Below are 26331 nucleotides of genomic sequence, written 5' to 3' on the forward strand. Positions count from 1 at the left end.
AGATTGCTGTATGTCTTACTCTCAAACTTCCCTAAGCTTCTTCAAAAGATCCATAATTTTTTAAGAACTGTATAGCTATTTGGAATAAGCTACCACTTTCAGATGCCATTCACACACTTCAATAAATGTGAATCTTACTTTGATGAAGAAAGTACACTTTGAATTAAAAACCTGTTATCAGCAATGTATGTCCATTTCAAGAGGATGCGACAGAGCTACAAAGCAAACACTGCTGGATCTTTTCAGAGTCTAACATGAATCCCAGTCTATCCTGAGATATTTAGCTATGTGACCACACACATCTCAGTGTTCATATCTGCTTGGATTTGTTAAAACAAATTCTCTAGCATCAGATTGTTAAACTCAGTATTAATCTCTATCACTAAAGAAATAATCTTGTAATCAGAATAAGTGCCTTGGCTGAACTTACCATTTAATAAAACCTCAAAGAGCTATATTTCAATATTCTCTTCAGTTTCAAATTGAATAGCAATGAAAAATAGGCCTGTGATAGTACTTTTTTAATGAATAATACTCCGCAAAATAATTTGGATTCCTGCACCATTACCTATTTTTAAAAAGTTTCCATAATTAGTTAAGTCCTATTCCTAACAACAAAAAGGTGACAAAACAAATATGTATATGGATTTCAAAATATGACATGTGTATATGCTAACCCAGAATGGGGACCATGAGGTGTTTATAAATTCATGTTAAAAACAGGCACTGAGATCCCAACCTTCTTACTGTTTTTAAAAACTTCTATGTCCCCCTAAAGACTATTCTGAATGAAAGAAAGTAATCAGCTTAATGGTCATTTAATTTAATTGACTGTTCATCTGTTTTAATTTTGATTCTATTTTGCAGTACTGAGCTTGTCTATAACCTAAAGATTTGTAAATTCTATGGCAAGCACTATATCTACCTTTTGAAGGACTTAACAAATATATCTCTTTAAAACATGTTTAAAATGAGAAAATTAAACAGAAAACTATCTCCCTATACCACAGAAAGTTATAAAATCATTCTGCAGAAAAACAATCTGTTATAAGTAATAATCTCACAAACAGTAAAAGCAAAAAATACTGTAAAGATAAACTTGTAAACAATCCAAAAAAACTTGTAAACAACCTAACAAATTCAGCTCTTTCTTCTCTTCCCCAAACTAAGTAGACTTATTCTAAAGAAACACAATTAACACTTTTACTTGTTAAGCTATACCAATTCTTAAGAAAACATGTCAAATCTGAAAGTTAATATTTCAAAGAAAAAGCAAATGATATAAGAGATATAAACTCAGCTTCTGCCTTTGGAGTTAGATTAAGGTAGAGACGACTTAACATTAAAAAGCAAGAGTCCCACAGAAATGGAGAAAAACTTTACAAAAGCACATCTATATAATAGGGGATTAATATACAAAATATACAAGGAACACCTACAACTCAACAATAAAAACTGTCCAATTTAAACATGGGCAAAGGACTTAAACATATATTTCTCCAAAGACAATTATAAATGGCCAGTAAGCACCTGAAAAGATGCAGGCGTGTAAGGGGGTTGCATGAAACAGATAACAGGGATTCAGAGGTACAAGCTTCCAGTTATAAAACAAGTAAGTCATGGAGACGTATATTCAGTATAGGGTATACAATCAATAATAATGTAAAACCTTTATATGGTAACAGATGGTTACTAGACTTATCAAGATCATTTCATAATTTAAATGTTGAATCACTATGTTTCACACCTGAAAGTAATATAATATTGCATGCAAAATTACTTCAAAAAAATCTCTAATCATTAAAGAAATGCTAATCAAAACCATAGTAAGATATAATTTCACATTCAATATGATGGCTATTATAAAAAAAGGAAAACAAGAGTTGGTATCAATAAAGAAACTGGAACCTTTCTGCATTGCTGATGAGAATGATATGATGGTGCAGTCACTATGAAAAACAGAATACAAATTTCTCAAAAAATTAAACATAGAACTATCATATGATTCAACAATTCTACTCCTATGTATATACCCAAAAAAGCTGGAAGAATGGACTGAAATAGATAATTTGCACACTCATGTTCATAGCAGCATTTTTCACAATAGCTACAATGTAGAAATAATTCAAATATCTATTGATGCATGAGTAGATAAACAAAATGTGACATTTACATACAGTGAAATGCACTCTCCCTCTCTCTCTCTCTCTCTCTCTCTAGTCAGTAAGTCGTGTCCGACTCTTGCGACCCCATGGATTGTAGCCTGCCATGCTCCTCTGTCCATGGGATTCTCCAGGCAAGAATACTGAAGTTGGTAGCCATTTCCTTCTCCAGGGGATCTTCCCCACCCAGGAACTGAACCACAGTATCCTGCATTGCAGGCAGATTCTTTACCAACTGAGCTATGAGGGAAAAAACAGAATGAAGGAAGGAAGGGAAGGAGGGAGAAAGAGGGGAGGGGAAGAAATATAGGCTACAGCATGGATGAACCTTGAAAACTTTATGCTAAATGAAGTATGTCAAATACAAAAGGACAAATATTCAATGATTCCATTTACATATGGTATCTAAAATAGTCAGATTCATAGGAACAGAAAGTAAAATAGGAGTTACCAGGAGCTGAAGGGAGTAACGGGAGTTACTGTTTTAATGGGTACAGAATGTAACACTTCTGGAGAGTGATAATACGAATGGTGGTTAATTCGTATTAACGAATTAACAGCACAATGATATGAACGTACTTAATGCCCCAGAACTGCACACTTAAAAATAGATAAAATGGTAAACTCTATGTTAGGTACATTTCACCATGATAGAAATTAAAATAATAGTGATTTTTTAAGGTGTTGTGATACAGCGGAAAGAACCCTGAATCAAGAAAATGAAAATCAAGTTGAGGTACTGATATTAACTGTGTGCTCTTAACTAAGTAATTTGACCTCGCTGGGATTCAGTTTTTTCATTTTTGAAATAAGAAGATTGTAATAGATGATGTTGGTGTTTCTTTTCAGTTAGAAACATTTCATGAAAGAATATTCCACACCAGAAGAACCAAAGCTGAAAATCAGGCTGTTGCCACTCAAATGGAAATAAGAGACTTAACATCTCAGTTACATCTTACCAGTTACATCTTACATTCTGTCACAGACAATGTTAATCACAAAAGCAGATAGATTATAATAAATACAGCTTTGGAAACAAAGGAACGAAAAAGATCTATCTCGAGTAACATTAAAAACACCCAACTTTTATGTTTCTGTGGCTTCAAACTGGGCAGTTGCGCAGTGTTTTGAGCCCTGTGGGGTGGGTTACTTACTCTGTTTACTAATAAATGTAACAGGCATTTTTGTTATACTTGATGGGCCCAGCTTCCATTAAAGCTAAAAGCACTTATTCATACGGCAGAAAAATGGCTGCTTCAGTTTCCATTTCAGGGAAGCAAATGATCAGTGATCTGCCCCACCTCTCCTCATCAATACCATGAACCTGCTAGCACCAAATCCTGTATTTCCTATTTAACACTGAACTCAAACACAGATTCCACAGAAGTATCTTCCTCCCACAAATAAACTGCTCAACAACTTCACTAGCCAAAACCATGATACCTCTGGCATTGGGCTAAGTTAAGAATGGATACTTGGAGGAACCCCTAATCTTGTAAGGAAATATGTGTTTTCGCCCATTACTACAAGTATGAAAATGGCTCATGATATAAATCAGCAAGCAATAATTACGAAGAAAGAAGAAACAAGAAAACAGATTTCAATTCAATATAAGAAAGAGCTTTAGAACTGCCCAAAATGACTTTGGCTGCCTCAGAAAGTAGCTAACTCCCTGTGCATAAAATGTTCAATCATAGATGACCATAAATCAAAGCTATGTCATAAATATGACTCAGAAATTTACCTAATACCTAATATTTCCCCTAACCCTAATAACTCCAATTCTCTGAGATTAGCAGCACAATAATATCTATTTACTATTAATTGCTACTAGGAAAATTCATATTAGCTACACTATCATAACCAGCCTCTCTACACATGGAAATCTGTATTAACTATAAAGCAAGAAAGCATATTGAGCTTTTAAAGATAATTAACAAAAGATAATGTAAACCTTCACTCCTTTCAGGTAAGGTAGGGATCAAGGACTTTGGAATTAAATAACCCTCCGTGAGAATCCTTGTTCTAGGTACTGTGTGACTTTGGACAAGTTATGTAACCTCTTTGAGCTTTCGTTTTATAAGAGGGAACATCAACCTCACAAGGTTGTTAGGAAAGCGATGTTAAACTAATTACCTAACACTCTATAAAAAAGTATAGTATTCTCTTTCAACTCCTACCCATTCTTTAATAACCTGCTTAAAAGTTACCTTCTCCATGACTCTCTAAGCCATTGAAATTTTTCACTGAACTTACAAAACTTATTTTTGAGTAAGATCATTTTTGAACCCACAATTATAGGAGAAAGTGAACTCAAAACTGTATTATGGTTGTAGTTTAATAAGCTGGATCAAAAAGAAATGGGACTAATGAATATTTGATTAACTGCTTAACTATTTTTAAGTGTTCATATGGAAAATGTAGACATCCTCATTTGTGTACAAGCCTAAAGTAACTTTCCAAATTCTTCCCCCACTGTATTCATTTACAAATTTAATGAACTAATAACCCTTACTGTTCGGACAACATTGTCACCTAGAAGCCTCTACACCCTAACTAGCCTCTCAAGAATTGGATATCTAACTGGTTCAGCCATTAAAGCCCAATTCTACTGTCACTTCTCTGAAGTTATTTCTGAGGTCTTAGACAAATTCTCTAATTTCTTTAAATAAGACATTCTGCTTAAGCCTCAATTTTGTACTTTAATGACAACTGTTTTCACATGTGTCTAGTGTCCTTCCCTACTAGATTGAAAGTGTTTATGGTGAGGAGATATCTTTCAACTTCACTATAATATACTGTATTGTTTCCTCAATCCCAACACTTAGCACACTGCCTATCAAAACACAGAAAAATATTTAATGACATCAAATGTCCCCTAATACAACTGAAATGTCTTAAAGGAAAGGAAAAAAACGACAAAGGAATAAAAAAGAAATTGACACAAACTTCAAGTACTTATTTTTAAATTAAAACTGCAGATCAATAATGTGTAGGTTGTCAATGTTCATGTAATATAACACTGCATACTGACAAAAGCAAATAGTCTAAAAGTTACATTACACAGGATAGATGAATCTCAGAAATTTAAAGTGACAGAGCCACCAAAAAAGGAATATATGTTGCATGATTCCATTGACATTAAATCCAAGAATATATGCTATTAAAAATCAGGATAATGGCTAATATTGGAGGAAGATGGAAGAGAGAAGCTTTCAGGATGCTGATATTTTGTTTCTTGAGCTGGTTACCAAGCACTCACTTCAGTTATGAAACACCGTAATATGTGTACTTTTCTATAAGATATTAATATTTCAGTCAAAACATTTAAGAGTTGAAATGTATATCATTTCTCTGTTTTGAGAAAAATGGCAATGCTAAGAATACATCTAAAAGCCTAAAATTGTCATCACTGTAGAAATTTTAAAAATAACTATGAACAGTAGACCAATGCTTAATTCTGCTAGCAATAACAATGCTGATACTTTATTGCCCTTTAATCAATCACTTATTGCCGTTTTTTAAACAACTCATAACTGAAAAAAGAGTCAAGTGAAAATTTAAATTAACTGCTCAAAATTTATCCCCCTTAAATATTCTTGGGTCACTGTTTTTGTCACTACATCCTACACATTTTAGTCCTGTTCCAAGAAACTGAAAGAACTAAAGTTTACCTGATAGGAAATAATAAAAAAGCTTTTCTGAAAAGCTTATTTTTATATGTTTGAAAACTATGTAATATAGAATGAAAGATACAATATAACCAAAATATTTTGGAAAAACAAAATCTAACAAACTAAAGTTTTGTAATAGCTTGCTCATTGAGATTAAAATATTTTATCATGAATATTTGGAAGATAACCTTTTCTCAATGTTATTTAATTCACATATTTTTAAAATTACCAAACCTAATTAAATATTATTAGTTTCAAGATTCATATAAAATTAACATCTCAATTTAGAAATATTTTAAAAAGTATAAACTATTTTGCTGACTTAAATAGAATCTAGATTTATATTACTAACATACCAAGTAAAAATTTTTCAGTGTACTATAAAACGCCTTTGTTTCAAAAGCTATGGCCTGTAGTGAATATGCTCTTCTCATTACTGCATGAAACACAAACAGAGCATCATAAAGATGCCTTAAGAAATTCTGGAATGTGAATTTTAAAAAACCAAACAGCTTGCATTATCTGAGGAAGGGAGAGACTGTGAATGGGGACAGACTTGACATAATCCTCACTCCCTGCAACCATTAAACAAAATTCTCAGTTCTCCTATGATTTCTATTTCATAGAAGTATTATACATTTTATCTGGTACTTTATATGCTTCATTTATCTAAAAGATATATCTCAACTTACTGACTTTTGTATTGATTACTTTCCATTTAGAGCTGCTAAAAATTATAGTTTATTTTGTATTTGCTAAGGAAAACAACTTAAAGAAACTATTTCAAAACAACATACTTTTGTAAAACATAGCAAAAAATAGCACTGAAATAATGGAGAAGTGGTCTTAACTGCACGAAAGCAAATCACATCCAAATAAATATTAGCATTCTGTGATCTCATGCTTTTAGTATTTAATTGGAATATTTTCATTCAGATGTCAGCAGATATATTTTAAACCAAATTTGGCAATATTCAGAGTAAAATCCTTAAAATCAGTACATATCCTTAAAATAAGCCTTACCTATTTAAATATTCATCTTTTTTCATATAAAGTCTATAACTCACTTTGGAAATTTTGGCTGCTTTATTTTTAAGAGCAAGTATTTTCTACAGTAAATGCTGCACTGTATCTAATAAAATTTTAGTGTCATGGATAATAAATCAGCAGATACAAGAATCTATTAAAGTTAATATCAACTTATCAACTGGAACATATCCCATGGTATTTTGTAATAGATCAGAATATATATTTCTTGGATCAAATGCAACATATAAACACCAATACAAAGTTGAAAAGTGCAATCTCTCACAATATAATAAGTGCCATATGAGGCATATGGATGAGGCATAATATGCAATATGAGGCCTAAGGACAAAACTAATCAAGAAAAATTAAGAATAAAATCATTTAACTGGTTTCAATTTATAGAAAAACAGGCTCCAAGACTCAGTTAACTTTAAGTTCTATATCTTTTCAATTTTCTGAATCAATAGGCAAATTCCTTTGAAAATGTTATCATTAACTTTACAAATTTCATTTTAAAAGTTATGTATTATTCAAGGAAATATATTTTTTACAAATCAAGTACTTTAAATAAAGAAATCAAATCTCTTTTTTGAAAGGTATGTTGCTTTTCATAAATAACTAATGAAAATAAAATCCTACAATAATAAGCTTGCTAATTAGGATAAAAAAACAAAAACAGATTTCAAATAATTGAAGTAATCCAAATTTTAAAATATAGAAATATTTCACTAGAATATAATTTCATATATTTTCATCTTATTTCATACAGTTAAACAATCATTTCTTTAACATTAAAAGCACTGCTTTCGATTAAAGGAAAAAAAGTATGATTAGTAACTACTGACTCTCTTTCTATAAATCTCTTTTAATTCAGGAAGAACGACCTCCAAATAAAGGAATCCAGTACTAAATGAAAGTAAGGGCTAAAATCAGTTTCTGCCCAAATGCAGTGACTGTACACAGACACATCAAAAATACTAGATTTATGTCATAAGAATAAATGACATAACCACTTTTCTCAGTGGTTAGGAATATACATGAAATTGGTATTTAGTTGAAATACCTTGGTCTTGTTATTAATTTGCAAATTTTAAAAAAAATTTTGTATTCTCTCATTTAAAACAAAAAAAGCTTGCCCTTGCAGTTCCTATACAATGTGAAACAGCAACACTTTACTATAGCTGCAACATGGATTGGCAGTTATTACCCCAACAACAGTTATCTCTACCACAAGTACTATAAACTAACAGATTTCAGACATTTAAAAGAGATTTCTAACATAACAGTTAAAAAAAAAAATGAAGTATTAACTTCACATATTTTTCTAAAGTTTTGTATAAAACTAATACATTGGCATAAGACAGATATGATTGTTTTTTTCCCCTTTTAACATAAGTGAAAATTATCATAAACCACACTTTAACATAATACTCACCAGCATGTGGGCAGTTTCAGAAGTTTACCATAAAGAGCAGTGCTCAAAGAGGGAACAATTGGTACAGGTAAACAGTAAGATCCCCTACAATCCAAAGATGTCAGTCCTGCCTGGAAACCAAATATCTGCAACAAAAAGAAAAGACCCAAATGTTCACAGAGACAAAGTTTTAATAAGCACAGGATGAAATACGTCAGTTTCAATTTGCTCTACAACAGCTGCACACTAAATGTGTTCCAATGTCTTTTTGCACTTCCCAAACATCAACACTTTCTTTTATTCACTTTGACATGAACTAAATCAGAATTAAGAAATTTAAATACATAGTGTTTCTTTCATACCCCTGAGAGATTATTGCTCTTTTGATCAATTTTAAGTTTCATATTTTATCTCTATACATAATTCTCACTTAGCATTTTACTGTCTGCTAAAATGTACATATTCTGTTAAGACAACTGAGTACATTGTGCACATCACAGATATTAACATTAATAAATTACTGTTATATCAGTTTAGCCTCAAAGAACATTAACTACAACAAAACAACCTTAAAAGTATCTTGCCTTCAACTTACAGTGTGCACACACAGAAGGGATATCCAAACATATCCTAAAAAATGTTACATCTTTTCCCTTTCTTTTGTGAAATGATGGGGTGAGGTTTTTCACCTCAGGAAATTTGGTAAATGACATGAATTACTTTTTATATGTTTATACTTAAAACAAGTAGATCACACTCAAAAAAATATAAGCATTCCCTGAAATTCCTGAACACTACATTGCCTTAATAGGAAGAATCCATGTAATATCACATTTTACATGAAACACTGCAGAGAACTGAATATGATATTTCTTCTTCCACTATTTTCAATAAAGTAAACGTTTCAAACTGGAAACACAGAGATACAAAACGAAGTTACTGTTTTGAACAACAACATGCAAAAGCAGTTTAACCCCAGATTTTATCTTTCATTACTATTTTTTATTCCTTCAGTTTATCAAGCACTAACTTTCTTACCTCTTGGATTAATATTAGCTCCTAAAATCTACGGTTAAACATATTCAAAATACCTCAAAAACCAATTTTCAATAAAATACTTTCATTTAATGAATATAAACTAATAATTTCTTAGAAAGCAGTATTAAACTACTTTCAAACAGTTTCAAAAAGCTATTGTGCTATCATTCATCAAGTTGACAATGTCAAATCTTTTCCTGTAAAGTCAGTTAGCAATAAAGTAATTTTTTGGAAAACAGGCAAGAGAATTTCACATTTTCAAACTGAATTTCAAAAGACCTACTTAATCGCTATCAAGAAAAATGAAAGTGATATCCCTATTGATTCCTATAAATCCCACTATTAACCACGATACAAGAAAGTATTGACAAGAAAAAACCATGTTTCTAATATTTAACTGATCAACTTTAAAAATTAAGTCATTCCACACTTAAACTCTTTGAAGACTTGCTCTAAGAAACAATATATGCAAAGAACTTCTAGGAACTGTACAGTTTCAGAATTTCACATTTCCTCTGAAAGACCCAGTATTTAAAGGTTTCTTTAATTTATAATTATCAATACCACTTGATACAAAGTATGATTATTAAAATAACGCCCAACTTCCAAATATTTCTAAAGTACAAATCATGGTAAAACTTTCTCAAACTAGATTATCTGTGTTCAACTAAGAACTCTCTCAAGCTACTTTCTAATATTCTATAAATGTCCCAACAGTATAAGCACAGATGCTATCATTAATGTATTCAGATGAAAAATGGGTGTTGAGGAGATCCCCTGCTGGTTGTTTTCAGAACTGCAAAGGACTTTGGAGAAAGTCCTGCAGATTATTCAGTAATTTTTTTAAGCTTTTACTAAATTTACGTACTACCCAGAGAGGACTCCAGGTAATATTCAAGTATAAACTACAGTGAAAAAGGGCCTATCTACCATATCAAAAATAATTATTTCAAAATAACCAATTTTCAACTCTTTTCAATCACAGCAATAAGACGCGAAGATTTGCAATAGCTACATAACCAAATAACCTGGCAACAACACTTGGCCAAGATTACAAATACTTTATCCAGAAAAAGGGAAATCAGCACTGTATGAATTGAGGTTGTTTTCACCAGGACTGTTCATAAACTTGGAAATATAATAAAAGCACTTAACATTGCAAACCAATAGGCTGAGGCAAAAAGAATGTATGAAGCAATTAAGTGCAACTACTAATAGAAGTCTCAGCTGAAGGAAGTACCAACTTGAGAAAGATGACTTATATACCATGTTAAATGAAAAGTTAAACATGTACTGCCATCTCTTAAAAAATTCTATTAAAGAACAATTGAACTAAATCACCTCTTCTTAAATAAGGGAAAAATGAAGTCTAAAAAGCATAAAGGGCTTCTTCAGAATCACCTATTGCTGGAACACAATTTCACTCTGCCTTACTTCCTCACCCTACCCCTTCCTTCCCCTATCCAAAAATATATGGTTGATTCTCAACTTACTCTTAAAGGAAAAAAACAATCTTATCACTACCTCTCCCCTCCAACCATTAGTGAAATTCTATTTCTCATTTGGCATCAGCAAAAGTCTTAAAAGAGTAGGCTGTAAAATGCTACATTTTTTTCATTGCCTACTCATTCCTTAAGCCCTCTAAATCTAGTTTCTAGTCATGTATTCATTGAAACAAAAATGAACTTTGGACTGAAACTGATACCTTATGCATAAAAACTAAGTATTTTCTCCTAATTTTTTTTCCAACAAATTTAAGTGAGGAAACAATAAATAATAAATTTTTTCATCACCCAGATTTTTTAAATGAATATTGTCATGCTGTCACCTATAGCATTAATGAAATAAAAGCCTTCAGAATACAGAAGGATGCTTATAACTCAACAATAAAAAGACAAAAGAACTTCATTTTAAAATGGGCAAAAGATTTTAATATTTTCCAAAGAATATATACAAATGTCCAAGAACCACAAGAAAAAAAAAACTGCTCAACATCATTAGTTACTAGGGAAATGCATCAAAACCACAAGAAGACACCAGTTCACAATCATTAAGATGATTAAAATCAAAAAGACAGTAACAAGTGTCAGTGAGGATGTGGAAAAGTAAGAACCCTGAGCCACTACTACTGGGACAGTAAAACAATGCAAGAATCCCTCTGAACAAAAAGTTTGGCAGTTCCTAAAAATGTTGAAGAATAGACAGCTCCACACCAAGGTATATACCCAAGAGTAATAAAACTTGTGTTTACACACAAACTACACAGAAATATTCATAGCTATCTTATTCGGAACAGCTAAATATTGGAAGTAACACAATGTCCACCAATCGGATAAATGCATAAACAAAATATAGCACATATCCATACAATGTATTATTCTCTCATAAAAATGGAATAAAGTACTGATACATGTGACAACATGGACGAACTTTGAAAAACATTATGCTAAGAGAAAAGAAGCCAGTCACAAAAGACTGAACGTTGTACGATTCCATTTATATGAAATATCCAGACTAGGCAAACACATACAGAGAGCAGATCAGTGTTTACAGAAGGTATGAGGAGTAAATGGAGAGTAAATACTAATGCTTTCTTTTTGGGAGGTGACAAAAATGTTCTGGAACTAGACAGTGGTAATGGTTGCTTTAACTCTGTGAAAAGACTAAAATCACTAATTTCTATTCTTTAAAAAAGGTGACTTTATGGTATTCAAATTACCTCAATAAAGGTATTTAAAAATTAAAGACCTTATTACATAACTAAAGTTTACATGAACCATGACCCTCACACTAGTCTCACTGCACCTCCCCCTGATCATGCCTTGATTTTTCAGGAGTTCAGAATGCATCCTGCTCTTTTGTTACACATTTATAAGCCATTTTATATCTGAACAATCTTTAGCACTATTTTACCTTCTTAATTTACATAAATGGCATCACATTATACATCCTATTATGCTTCCTAATATTCCCACCAAAAATTATGCTACAGAAAAATATTCATGTGGGTTTTATAGACTTCAAGTTGTACATATCTGTATACACAAAAATTTCTCTAAGACAAGGGTCAACTAACTACAGCACACAAGTCAAATTCCAATCACTGTTTTTGTACTACCTACAAGCTAAGAATAAGTTTTATACATGTACATTTACACCTGATTTGATGATTGGGAACATTAAGTTAGTTGAAACTCCAATTAGGTGAAATGCTATCCCAAGAAAAAGAATTTCCTTCTCCTCATCAGTAAAACTATATTACAAAAAGAGTCCTATCCTGCATTTTCAATTCTGTCAACTCAAATGCATGGAAATTTGTTCTCTTATTATTTAAGTACCTATTCAGCATCCTAAATTTTGCCTCATAGCCCACAAAGCCTAAAATAGTATCTTAACCTTCAAAGAAAAGTCTGCTGGCCACTACTATAGTATATATATTGAAAATTGGAATGGATGTGTGTTTTTCAAATTTATTACATCCTGCAAAATCCAAATGATACCAATCATACATCTATCAACCATATATGAAAGCACAGTTCCTTGAAATCTCCAGGGAAAGTTCTTTACTTGATGTCAAATATTCCCAAATCCAACAAAATCAAAGGGTTTTGATCCTACTAGAACTTTCTTGATCTCTCTGAAGCATCTGCCATACCTGATCCTTATGAGTAACAAAGCCTTGTGTGTCTGTGTGTGTTAGTCACTCAGTCGTGTCCGACTCTTTGCCACCCTATGCAAAAAGGCCTTAAATTTATGTATTTTTCTATAATTTACAGAATGCTTTCACTAATTTATTTTTTATATGCTTCAAAACTCAGGTGCCTTGTAGTGTCTTAGCTACTTGATTCCACACATATTCAAAGATGGGTTTAGCATTTCAATAAAGAGGACTTGATAAGACATATGAAAGTTCCACCTGTATGTTTCCTTCCATGCCAACTCTCTCAATTAATAAATGTCATTACATGAAGGGGGAAGAATATACTATCTTGTCAAACAGTCAATACACTCACATTTACATATACAGATTAAAACTTAAGCACGAGTATTTAATTGAAAATTAGAGTTTAAAATGCCAAACACATGAAATAGACATTTAAATCTTTCACTGTAGTATTTTAAGACTGTAATAGTGAAAATTAACCTTTGAAAACTTCCTCAAAGGTTACAGTAATCATCCCAAAGTAACATGAACTGCTATAAACTTTATAACAAACTGGTATTTTTAGCCAGTTCCAAACAGTCATAAAACTAAAAGTCTCTACCAAATCCTTAAAGTTTTAAAACATACTAAGTCACTGAAGAAGCAGCAGAAATGCAATTAAATTTTTTTAAATGCAATCAAATTGTCAAGATTCAAGGCTTTATTTTTTAGAGTATTCAAAATTTTTAACACCAATGAAAAGTTTTTCTACATATACTACGCCCAATACTAACGTCCTGGGACATTTAACTTATCCATTAGAGCTGGAGTCAAACTTAACTAAAATATAAACGACAACTAGATACAAATGGAGTGAAAACCTTTTCCCAAAACATAATTTTATCTGGACTACACTTTAACTTTTACAGTTTCCTGGAAGTTCGAGTGAGCAGTTAATATAATACCAATGACTTTTATGTCAGCATGAATGACAATCATACCGTTGACCAATAGCTTTGGAGATGATTTTCCTTGAGGATGGGGCATGCCTAACTCATTTTTAATGCTAAGTGTCTGCAATACAGAAAGAACTCAGCATTTACCAAATGAATGAACCCCATGTAAGTTTAATACCTTGGAAAGAACTGCCAAAATTACACTTGCTTTGATAAAACAGGCAGATATTCTTAACAAAATAATCTGATATTCAAGTTGTCCCAATACACCTCAGTGTATTAATTTTGGGAATAAATGAAAAAGTACAAGTGCAATATATTCTCTATGTATATAACTTTCAAAAATATTTTCTACTACTCTACATATGACATAAAACATTTGTAACAGATCATTACAACAATGGGCCCTAAAGAATCATACTATCCTGTGTTTACACCTCTTTGAAACATAATACTGTCAACTCCATCAAGGGAGTAGAATTTCTTTCTCCATCATCTTAAAAATCAGCTTTCCACAGACATCTAAAAAACATGTTTTCCCATTATACATGGTTTGAAAACAGTCAAATTTTAATGTCTTAAATTTAAATATGCCTGTAGGTGATATATAACTAGTATCTTTAAATTGGTTTCTCTTTATAGAGACACAGATATTTAAGAACTTTAAAAGATCAAACTATCAAGTATGAACCAATAAAGTCAAGTCTATTACTGCAGTCCTCTAATCTTCATACTTTACAAAAAATGTAGAGCATTTTTAGTACTTATTCTTGAATTAAACTTGGCAAAGTTTCCTTTAGTCCATAAAACAGAAATTAATTAGGTATATGCTATCTCTACTTACATTACACATGTCTGTTTGCTTAGTAAAAACACTTATTACTCAAAATTTGAGTTTACCTATTTGTAAGTACCTATGCTGTAAAAGTGCTACACTCTATCTGTCAGCAAATTTGGAAAACTCAGCAGTGGCCACAAACTGGAAAAAGTCAGCTTTCATTCCAATCCCAAAGAAAGGCAATCCCAAAGAATGCTCAAACTACCACACAGTTGCATTCATCTCACACGCTACTAAAGCAATACTGAAAATTCTCCAAGCCACACTTCAACAACACGTGAACCGTGAACTTCCAGATGTTCAAGCTGGTTTTAGAAAAGGCAGAGGAACCAGAGATCAAATTGCCAACATCCACTGGATCATCAAAAAAGCAAGAGAGTTCTAGAAAAACATCTATTTCTGCTTTATTGACTATGCTAAAGCCTTTGACTGTGTGGATCACAATAAACTGAGGAAAATTCTGAAAGAGATGGGAATACCAGACCACCTGACCTGCCTCTTGAGAAACCTATATGCAGGTCAGGAAGCAACAGTTAGAACTGGACATGGAACAACAGACTGGTTCCAAATAGGAAAAGGAGTACATTAAGGCTGTATAATGTCACTGTGCTTTTTTAACTTATATGCAGAGTACATCATGAGAAACGCTGGGATGAAGCACAAGCTGAAATCAAGAATGCTGGAAGAAATGTCAATAACCTCAGATATTCAGATGATACCTCACTTATGGCAGAAAGTGAGGAAGAACTAAAGAGCCTCTTGATGAAAGTGAAAGAGGAGAGTGAAAAAGTTGGCTTAAAGCTCAACATTCAGAAAACTAAGATCATGGCATCTGGTCTCATCACTTCATGGCAAATAGATGGAGAAACAGTGGAAACAGTGTCAGACTTTATTTCTTGGGGGCTCCAAAATCACTGCAGATGGTGATGGCAGCCACGAAATTAAAAGACACTTACTCCTTGGAAGGAAAGTTATGACCAACCTAGACAGCATATTAAAAAGCAGAGACATTACTTTGCCAACAAAGGTCCGTATAGTAAAGGTTATGGTTTTTTCAGTGGTCATGTATGGATGTGAGAGTTGGACTATAAAGAAAGCTGAGCATCAAAGAATTGATGCTTTTGAACTGTGGTTTTGGAGAAGACTCTTTAGAGTCCCTTGGACTGCAAGTAGATCCAACCAGTCCATCCTAAAGGAGACCAGTCCTGGGTGTTCATTGGAAGGACTGATGTTGAAGCTGAAACTCCAGTACTTTGGCCACCTGGTGTGGAGAGCTGACTCATTTGAAAAGACCCAGCTGTTGGGAAAGATTGAAGGCGGGAGGAGAAGGGGACGACGGAGGATGAGATGGTTAGATGGCATCATCAACTCAATGGACATGAGTTTGGGTAAACTCGGGGAGTTGGTGATGGACAGGGAGGCCTGGCGTGCTGCGGTTCACGGGGTCGCAAAGAGTTGGACACAACTGAGCAACTGAACTGACTGACTTGATACTGGCATGTATTACTTATTTATTTAAAAATAAAAGAGTGAGAGAGATGGAAATCTGAACAAAGTCTCCAACAATTTACATAACTTGATGCAAGGGGCTTCCATCGTACTTCAGCCGGTAAAGAATCCGCCTGCAATGCAGAAGACCCCAGTTCCATTCCTGGGTCGGGAAGATCCACTGGAGAAGGGATAGGCTATCCACTGCAGTATTCTTAGGCTTCCCTGGTGGCTTACCTGGTAAACAATCCGCCTGCAATGTGGGAGACCTGGATTCAACCCCTGGTTTGGGAAGATTCCCTGGAGAAGGGAATGGCTACCCACTCCAGTATTCTGGCCTGGAGAATTCCATGGACTATACAGTTCATGGGGTCACGAAGAGTCAGACACGACTGAGCGACTTTCACAATGTGATTTAAAGTAATAAACTTTTTCTTTGCATAAAATTAAGATGGATTGAATAAGAGGAAAATGACTAAAAACAAACCCGTTATACCCACTTTGCAAAACACTGTCTCACATAAATATTCCCTTGAAAGAAATTATGAATTTTTTAAAACATCCTTAGTTTTAAAATCTCTCATTGCTTATAATCAATGATAAATACAATCTTCGAAAGTTTTAATTACCATTATCTTATAAATACCAAGCTATTAACACCAAATAATTGAAGAAATCTTTAATGCAGGGACATCTTTATTTTTATGTTAATTATACTGAATAATGAATATATATGTATATCTTATTTAAATCTCATCTAATACGGTACTAATTCTGTAAAATTACAACTCCAAAAAAAAAAAGATTTGATTCTCCCAAAGCAAACCACATATTAATACACAAGAAGATTCACTTTTCATACCTTAAGGTAGCAATGTGCATAGCAATAATGAAGCAGATTATCAGAAGGCTGAGTAAGGCTGCTGACCACATGCACCAACTGTTCAGCATACATCGGCACAGAATGTTCCAGATTAATTTTATCCACCAGTATCTGAACAGAAGGCAAAGGCCGAAGAGACTGGAAGTTTGTAGTATTCATGAAGTTACTTGAGTTCTGGAAAATAATAATGATCACTTTATATTTCCAGAGAGGTAACTGCTATGTCATGTCCTCTAGAGACACTTCAGGGTGACACATAATGTAGTGACATCAAATTATCCCAGAAACGATGCCTTCCTGTAGGACTCTCTTACCATAACCAAACACCTCCTATTTTTAAGTACTCAATTTGTGCCAATATTTAAGAAAAAGAAAAAAAGATTTCAAAGAAGTCCTACTTACTGCAGAATTATCAATGCCCTTTCAGCTAGAGCTTTTTATTTTTTTAGTCAACTAGAATACTGAAACTAAATGCCTCAGTACATTGAAAGTATTTTCTTGACCAATACAGTATACTAACGCATATATATGGAATTTAAAAATAATGTAACGATAACCCTATATGCAAAACAGAAAAAGAGACACAGATGTACAGAACAGACTTTGGGACTCTGTGGGAGAAGGCGAGGGTGGGATGTTCAGAGAGAACAGCATTGAAACAAGTATACTATCAAGGGTGAAACAGATCACCAGACCAGGTTGGATGCATGAGACAAGTGCTCGGGACTGGTGCACTGGGAAGACCCAGAGGGATGGGATGGAGAGGGAGGGGGTGTCGGGATGGGGAATACATGTAAATCCATGGCTGATTCATGTCAATGTATGGCAAAAACCACTACAATATTGTAAAGTAATTAGCCTCCAACTAATAAAAATAAACGGGGAAAAAAAAAAAAAGTATTTTCTTAACTTGATAATTTCCCCCCAAATCCCAGATATGGCAGTGCCTTTATCTTCTTTCTTTTTATCACATTTAGATGACTAAAGGACTAAGTGGACTACTCTAGACAATCTGAAAGATGTTGACAATAAGCAAAGTTTGTAGGACAGAAAAATTTCTGGTCCATATTATATCTACTAATAGTAAACACGCTAAAGGCTCATTAAGCCCTAAGAGTCTCAAGGTAGGCTTGGTATTTTTAGTGTTACAGAATCTTTCTAAGCTTCGGAGTAAATACAGATAAACTTCCACACATCCAGGGTATGAAATTGATTAGCAAGCCATCAACTCTGGTCCTTGAACTTATTTCCATACCTGTAACTCTCAATGAGGAACAGTATAAACCTCCAGCAAAAAGTATGTGAAAATTATCTGGGAAGAGCAATCTGTTTTGTCCATCTTTCATCATCACAAGAATAGGGGAACCAACTGGCATTTAGCAGGCATTGGCTAAATACAGTAAGTGCTATGTGACACTTCTATAGCCCAAAAGGTCAATAGAGCCATTACTGAGGAACTGTGCCTAAAACTAAGCTGGACATACAATTCTTCTTTTCTGACTCACTAATAATTTGTAAACCATCATTTATTGAGCAATTATTATATTAAAGGACTTTATTTTGGATTACTAAAATACAGGAGCCCCTGGTGGCTCAGACAGTAAAGAGTCTGCCTGCAGTGTGGGACACCAGGGTTTGATCCCCGGGTCGGGAAGATCCCCTGGGGAAGGAAGTGGCAACCCACTCCACTATTCTTGCCTGGAGAATCCCATGGACGGAGGAGCCTGACAGGCTACAGTCCATGGGGTCACAGAGAGTCGGACACGACTGAGCCACTTCACTTTCACTGAGATATAATATACAGTAAAGCATAGAAATTTTAAACATACAGCTCAACAAATTTCCATGTGTGTTATCACCACACATTTCAAGCACACTAGTAGGGCCCCACCAGGGGTGGCCAATATTCTCACCTTGATCATCACAGATTAGTTCTGTTTGTCAACTTCACTTGAACAGAATCACACATAAGTATATACTTATGTCTACTTCTTTCATTCAACATATCATCTGATAATTATCTATTGTTCACCCTTTGAGTCAACACTTATCATATGGAATGACTATTTTTATCTCTACTCATAACTCTTGTCTTAAGCTCTACATTTTCTGATTCTAAAATAGTCATTCATTGCTTCTCAGCCTTTTGGCTAAGATCAAGTGTAAAATAGTCATTCTATCCTTCCTTTGATTAGCAATTAAATGGTGTGTCTTTTTTCATCCTCTTTTTTCTAGATTGTGTTACTGGTCTCGGTTCCAGAATTTCACTTTGTTCTTTTTTTAATAGAGTGAAATCTTTTGAACTTTAGAATTCTAGTTTTTTGTTTCTTTCTTCAACTTATTAATCATAGTTACTTTAAAATTCGTCTATACTAACATATCTTAATTTTTCTCCACTAAAATTTTCCCAGATGATCTCTTTACCCAGAAACACAATGAATAAATTACCAGTGGCTGATAGAGACCAAATACACAAAATGAAATTAATGCATCTTAATTCTTTGCCATACCTCCACAAGCTCTTCTTATTTAAAGTTAGGACAATTTTTATTTCTGTAATCAGTATATCACCATGAAAAGAAATACATCCCCCAAAATAATAAATTAAAAATAACAGATAATACTTTATATGTATATAGCAGACTCAGAAAGCAATTCATTGGTTATGTACCTAAAATATTAAGCATCTAATAAGTGTTAACAAACACAGTAATAATCATTGGGATCCTACTATGTGCAAAAATGGTTTAGACACATTATCTCATTGAATATTCTAAATCATTCTAGGAGCTAAGTACTTTGGGGGAACTGTTAAATGCCAGCACTCTGGCAATCTTAAAATCCATGTAGACCACAAAGTAAGGCTTAAACCACAACAGACCTAATGGCAGAGCATCCTGTGATATTATCAAAACAGAGGAAAACAGAACTGCTAGAAGATCATTTCTCGCTCAATTTCTCATCTTGAAAAATGCTGCTACAGGCAATTTTCTCAGTAGCATCCCTCATTCAGGGGGCTGTCGATCTTTCAGAGTACACCGTAAGGCTCTATAACTGCTTGGCTGCAGCATGGAGCCGAATCCCTGTCAACAGGGCACCCTACCATGTGTGCTGCAGGCCAGGTGGTGCCCTAGATTCAGGGTTGTCCTGAAAGGGACAAGATAAGCTGACACGATTACTGATTTGCTTTTGCTGTCTATGCAAGTAATTAACTATCTTAATCTATCTGGGACTTTTTGCTTCTTTACTGGATGACCAGCAGCCAAAATGAAAACTTAGAATTTTCTTTTGTTTCTCAGAAAAGGAAAATAAGGCTTAGAGATCAGATATAAAGCAAAGTGCTGAAAGGTGTCGTAGCTTATACATGGTCTGCTATCTAGGCCCATGTACTTCAACATTTCTTCATAGAGCTTTGGCTTGAGGTTAACCCATTTAATTATTTATATGTTGTTGTTGTTCAGTCTCTAAGTCATGTCCAACTCTTTGTGACCTCATGGACTGCAGCATGCCAGGCTTCCGTGTCCTTCCCTGTCCTCCTATCTCCTGGAGTTTGCTAAAATTCATGTCCATTGAGTCACTGCTATCTAACCATCTCATCTTACTTTCTAAGAATTAACAATCATAGTTACATTGCTTAACATCATCATGGATAACTATATAAAAGATACTCTCTTACACAATTTACTCTTACAATATCATAGGACCAATACGCACATATGAGAAAACAAGTAGTGAATATCAAAGTATACCTTTTCCCCCATAATAACAGGTAGCAAATGATCCAGCAAATTGAATTCAGCCATGAAAATTGTGAAGGTACATTTGAGGAGAGTAACACTTGTATGTCGAGTAGGAATATATTCCTCCAAAGATGCCACTTCCTCAGGATTCAGCATTGTTTCACTTTCATCTTTAATATCTAAAGTGAAATAATAAAAATTCAATGAAAAATTATTTTTAAATAATTTTCTTAGTTAACTAAAAAATTAATTAGTTCTCCAAATTTGAAGGTCAAATTCTTTTTCAACAAGGAAGCAGCTGTAAAATAGTGCTACCTTTAACGAGAATAAATTACTTTGCTCTAGAAAATGTATGCCTTTGCTATATAAGAATGTATGTTTTATATTTTTAAATATATGTTAAATATTTTAAAGAAATTCTTAATCTGTCATTAAAAGAATAATAGCTTCCTTTCATAAAAATACCACTGAAGTTAATATCAATTCAAGCCAACAGACTAGGAGAAAATATTTGTCACAGACAGATACATAGACAGACATCGGTATCTCCACAAAGGATTTGTACCTGCAACGTATTAAAAAATTTACAACCACCTAAAAATCAAAAGTAAATGAATAATCCAATGGAAAAATGGGCAAAAAAGCCTTGAACAAACAAAAGATAACATATTCAAATGCAAAAGTTACATCAAAAGCTAGTTAACATCATTAAGATACCAGATAACCACAAATAATGTAACAATGTGGTAGCACTACACATCCACTGGAAAAGCTAAAATGAAAAAGATTAAGAATACAAAAGTTGGTAAGTATGCACCAGCAAACTTTTTCCATAAAGAGCCACAAAGAAAATACTTTAGGTTTTGTGTGTTAGTTTGTCACAATTATTCACTTCTGCCACTGAAGTAAAAAAGCAGCCACAGACAAAGCATAACTGAATGAGGATGACTATGTTCCAATAAAATTTTACCTATAAAAAATGAAAATTAGATTTCATATAGTTTTCATGTGTCACAAAACATCAACCTTATTTGTATTTTTCCAATATTTGAAATGCAAAATCCATTATCAACTGATGAGCTATGCAAAAAGAGGCAGTAAGTAAGTCATAACTGACCAAACCCCTGATCAACGGCAACTAAACTTCTACAGTGCTGATAGACATACACTTGGGAAATCAGTTTGGAAATATATACTAAAGGTAACATACATAATCACTTTACCTAAGTGATTCTACTCTTAAATTCCCAACAGAAATGAATACTTATGTTTATCAAAAGGGATGTACTAGAATGTTGGCAGCATCACTATCATAATAACCAAAAACTAGAAACTAAACAAAACCTCATCATCAGTAAAATGGATAAGTAAGTTATGGAATATTCACAAAATGGGATACTAAAAGGAAAGGAGAATGAATACCATAAACATAATGTAAACTAAAGTCAATGACAAATGAGTATACACTGTGTGCTTACATTTACATGAGTTCTAAAATATGCCAAAAGATATACAGGCTCCAGTGGTTAAGAACCTGCCTGCCAACGCAGGGAGCAAGGGTTCAGTCTCTGATCTGGGAAGATCCCACACGACACGGAGAAACTGAACCAGTGTGCCGCAACTACTAAAGCCTGTACGTCTAGAGCCTGTGCTCCAAAACCAGAGGCCACTGCAGTCAGATGCCTGCACACCACAATGAAGAGTAGCCCTGCTCGCCGCAAGCAGAGAAAGCCAAGGTGCAGCAATACGGACCCACTACAGTAAAAAATACATAAAATATAAAAAAAAAAATTTTAATAAAATATGCCACATTAAATCTAGGATGTTATAAGTATGAAGAGTCTGACCCCTTGGGGGTCAGAGTAATAATCAAAAGAGGGCAGGAAGGAATATTCTGGAGTGCTGGTAAGGTTCCATATCCTGAACAGTTAATCATATAGATGTGGTTAGGTTTACAACATTGACAAAATTTTATCCTTAGATTTTTGTGTCCTTTCCAGTACATATATTACACTTCAAGGAAATAACTAATTAAAAAAAAAAGAGTGGAGGAGAACTGCTAATTACTCAGAAAAAGAACTGCATGTATAAAGTCATTTAGCAGCAGTTTCTTTACATACGTCATATTTCTGAAATGATAAACTGCTTCAAATAATGCATTTTACATAAACATGTATATGCACGTGTGTGTGTGTGTGTAGCATAAGCCAACTGTGGAAGAGAATTCAAATGGCTTTTTTTTTTTACCAAAAAAAAAAAAAAAATCTGAATTTTAACTCAAGTGTATGGACTCCTTCTAGAGAACATATTTTCCAGCCTACCTGGCTGCTGGGTACAAGGATACACTACTAAGTTTGGGTCAATAAAATGACTGTGCCATGTCATCAAATGAAACTACATACCTACCATTTTCTCTTACCCTACCTGCTACTGACTAAAACTAGACATTGTAATGCTGAGTCAACATTGAGCATGCAAATGAGGTATCTCAGATGGCAGGAAAACAAGATAGAAGGAATTCTGGGTCTAAGACAACATCATGAAACAGAGTCACCCTAGTCTCCCAAATTACGTACCAGTGTTGGCTTTAACATGATAAAAATAAGTTATATACTGTTTTTTGTGTGGACATTAGTTTTCATTTCTCTGGGATAAATGCCCAGGAATGCAGTTGCTGGCTACATGGCAGCTGTATTGTGTTTTTAAAAAATCTGTCAAACCGTTCTTAGAAGTGGCTGTACCATTTCACATTCTTAGCAGCAACGAATCAGTAACCTAGCCTTCCTCACATCCTCCACAAAATGTGGTGCTGACACCGTTTTCTGTACATACTATCCTCAGTTCAGTTCAGTCATTCAAGTAGTGTCCAACTCTTTGAGATCCCATGGACTGCAGCATGCCAGGCTTCCCTGTCCATAATCAGCACCGGAGCTTGCTCAAACTCAGGTTCATAGAGACAGTGATGCCATCCAACCATCTCATCCTCTGTCATCCCCTTCTCCAGCTGCCTTCAATCTTTCCCAGGATCAGGGTCTTTTCTTATAAGTCAGCTCTCCCCATCAGGTGGTCAAAGTATTGGAGCATCGTCATCAATCCTTCCAATGAATATTCAGGACTGATTTCCTTTAGGATGGACTGGTTGGATCTCTTTGAAGTCCAAGGGACTCTCAAGAGTCTTCTTCAGTACTACAGTTCAAAAGCATCAATACTTTCGCTTTCGGCCTTCTTTATGGTCCAGTTCTCACATTCAGGCATCAGTAGTGAAAAAACCATAGCTCTGAATACAGGGACCACTGTCAGCAAAGTACTGTCTCTGCTTTGCAATATGCTGTCTAGGTTGATCAGAGGTTTTCTTCCAAAGAGAAAGTGTCTTTTAATTTCATGGCTGCAGTCACCATCTGCAGCTGATTTTGGAGCCCAGAAAAATAAAAGTTGTCACTGTTTCCATGGTTTCCCCACCAACTTGCCACGAAGTGATGGGACCGGATGCCATGATCTTCATTTTTTGAACGTTGACTTTTAAGCCAGCTTTTTACTCTTCTCTCACTTTCTTTAGCTCCTCTTCACTTCCTTCCTTAAGGACGCTGTCACCTGCATAACTGAGGTTATTGATATTACTCCCAGCAATCTTGATTCCATCTTGTGCTTCACCCAGCCCGGAATTTCACATGATGTACTCTGCAAAGAACTTAAATAAACGGTGGAAAATATACAGCCTAGACAGTCTCACTTTCCAATTTGGAATCAGTCCATTGTTCCATGTCCCATTCTAACTGTTGCTTCTTCACCTGCATACAGATTTATTAAGGGCAAGTAAGGTGGTCTGGTATTTCCATCTCTTGAAGAATTTTCCACAATTTGTTGTGATCCAATCAGTCAAAGGCTTCAGTGTAGTCAATGAAGCAGATGCTTTCCTGGAGTTCTCTTTTCTATAATCCAACGGATGTTGGCAATTTGATCTTTGGTTCCTCTGCCTTTACTAATTCCAGCTTGAACATCTGGAAGTTCTCTGTGCATGTACTGTTGAAGCCCAGTCTTCAACACAGTTGAGCATTACTGTGAGTGTGAGATGAGTGCAATTGTGCAATAGTTTGAACACTCTTTGGCACTGCCTTTCTCTGGGATTGGAATGAAAATTGACCTTTAACAGTCCTGTGGCCACTACCAAGTTTTCCAAATGTGTTGGCACACGGAGTGCAACACTTTAACAGCATGATATTTTAGCATTTTAAATAGCTCAGCTGCAACTCTATCACCTCCACTAGCTTTGTACGTAGTGATGCTTCCTAAAGTCCACTTGACTTCACACTGAAAGGTGTCTGGATCTAGGTGAGTGATCACACCATCGTGCTTATCTGGGTCATTAAGACCTATTTTCATATAGTTCTTCTATGTATTCCTGCTACCTCTTCTTAATATCTTCTGCTTCTGTTAGGCCCACCTGTTTCTGTCCTTTATTGTGCCCATCTCTGCATGAAATGTTCTCTTGGTGTGTCTGAATTTCTTGAAGAGATCTCTAGTCTTTCCCATTCTATTGTTTTCCTCTATTTCTTTGCACTGAAATGCAAATCTTAGAAAGCTTTTCTTATTACTCCTTGCCATTCTTTGGAACTCTGCATTCAGATGCATGTATCTTTCCATTTCTCCTTTGCCTTTGGCTTTTCTTCTTTTCTATGTTATTTGTAAGGCCTCCTCAGACAACCAGTTTGCCTTTTTGGATTTATTTTTCTTGGGGATGGTTCTGAGCACCACCTCCTGTACAATGTTATGAACCTCCATCCACAGTTCTTCAGGCACTCTATCAGATCCAATCCCTTTAATCTCCTTGTCACTTCATACGGTACAATGTACTGTACAAATTACAGTACATTCACCATTTGATTTAGGTCATACTTGAATGGTCAAGTGGTTTTCCCGACTTTCTTCAATTTAAGTCGGAATTTGGCAATAAGGAGTTCATGATCTGAGCCACAATCAGCTCCAGGTCTTGCATTTGCTGACTGTATAGAGCTTCTCCATCTTCCACTGCAAAGAATATAATCAATCTGATTTCGGTATTGACCATCTGGTGATATCCATGTGCAGAGTCATCTCTTACGTTGTTGGAAGAGGGTGTTTCCTATGATCAGTTCATTCTCTTGGCAAAACTCTTCACTTTGTACTTCAAGCCCAAACTTGCCTTTACTCCCGGTATCTCTTGACTTCCTACTTTTGCATTCCAGTTTCCTATGACGAAAAGGACTATCTTTTTGGTGTTAGTTCTAAAATGTCTTGTAGGTCTTCAAAGAACCGTTCAACTTCAGCTTCCTCAGGACTTGTGGTTGGGCACAGACCTGGATGACTGGGGTACTGAACGGTTTACCATCCGAGCACTCAGCAGAATGCCTGGCAGAACACACACTGAAACGAGCTGCAAGAAATGAGTTCAGGAACAGACCAGGCATTCATGGCACGGTGCTCCGTGAT

At 34.5% G+C, this 26331-nt stretch overlaps 1 protein-coding gene across 14 annotated transcripts in view; it reads right to left on the reverse strand.

Moving 5' to 3' along the window:
• The window catches only part of VPS13B (vacuolar protein sorting 13 homolog B), a 774030-nt gene that overhangs the window by 647384 nt on the left and 100315 nt on the right, over nt 1-26331 (reverse strand). For all 14 annotated transcript variants that reach the window (XR_006272367.1, XM_043484079.1, XM_043484085.1 and 11 more), the window contains 3 exons: nt 20875-21044; nt 17105-17299; nt 8301-8425 (listed from right to left, as the gene is read on the reverse strand). Coding sequence is in view for 13 of the 14 variants with exons in the window: in XM_043484079.1 (XP_043340014.1) it covers nt 8301-8425; nt 17105-17299; nt 20875-21044 (490 nt within the window). In the remaining variant the exon portion in view is untranslated. The remainder of the gene's footprint in view (nt 1-8300; nt 8426-17104; nt 17300-20874; nt 21045-26331) is intronic.

Source organism: Cervus canadensis, chromosome 12 (genome assembly GCF_019320065.1).
Source record: "Cervus canadensis isolate Bull #8, Minnesota chromosome 12, ASM1932006v1, whole genome shotgun sequence".
NCBI lineage: Eukaryota > Metazoa > Chordata > Mammalia > Artiodactyla > Cervidae > Cervus > Cervus canadensis.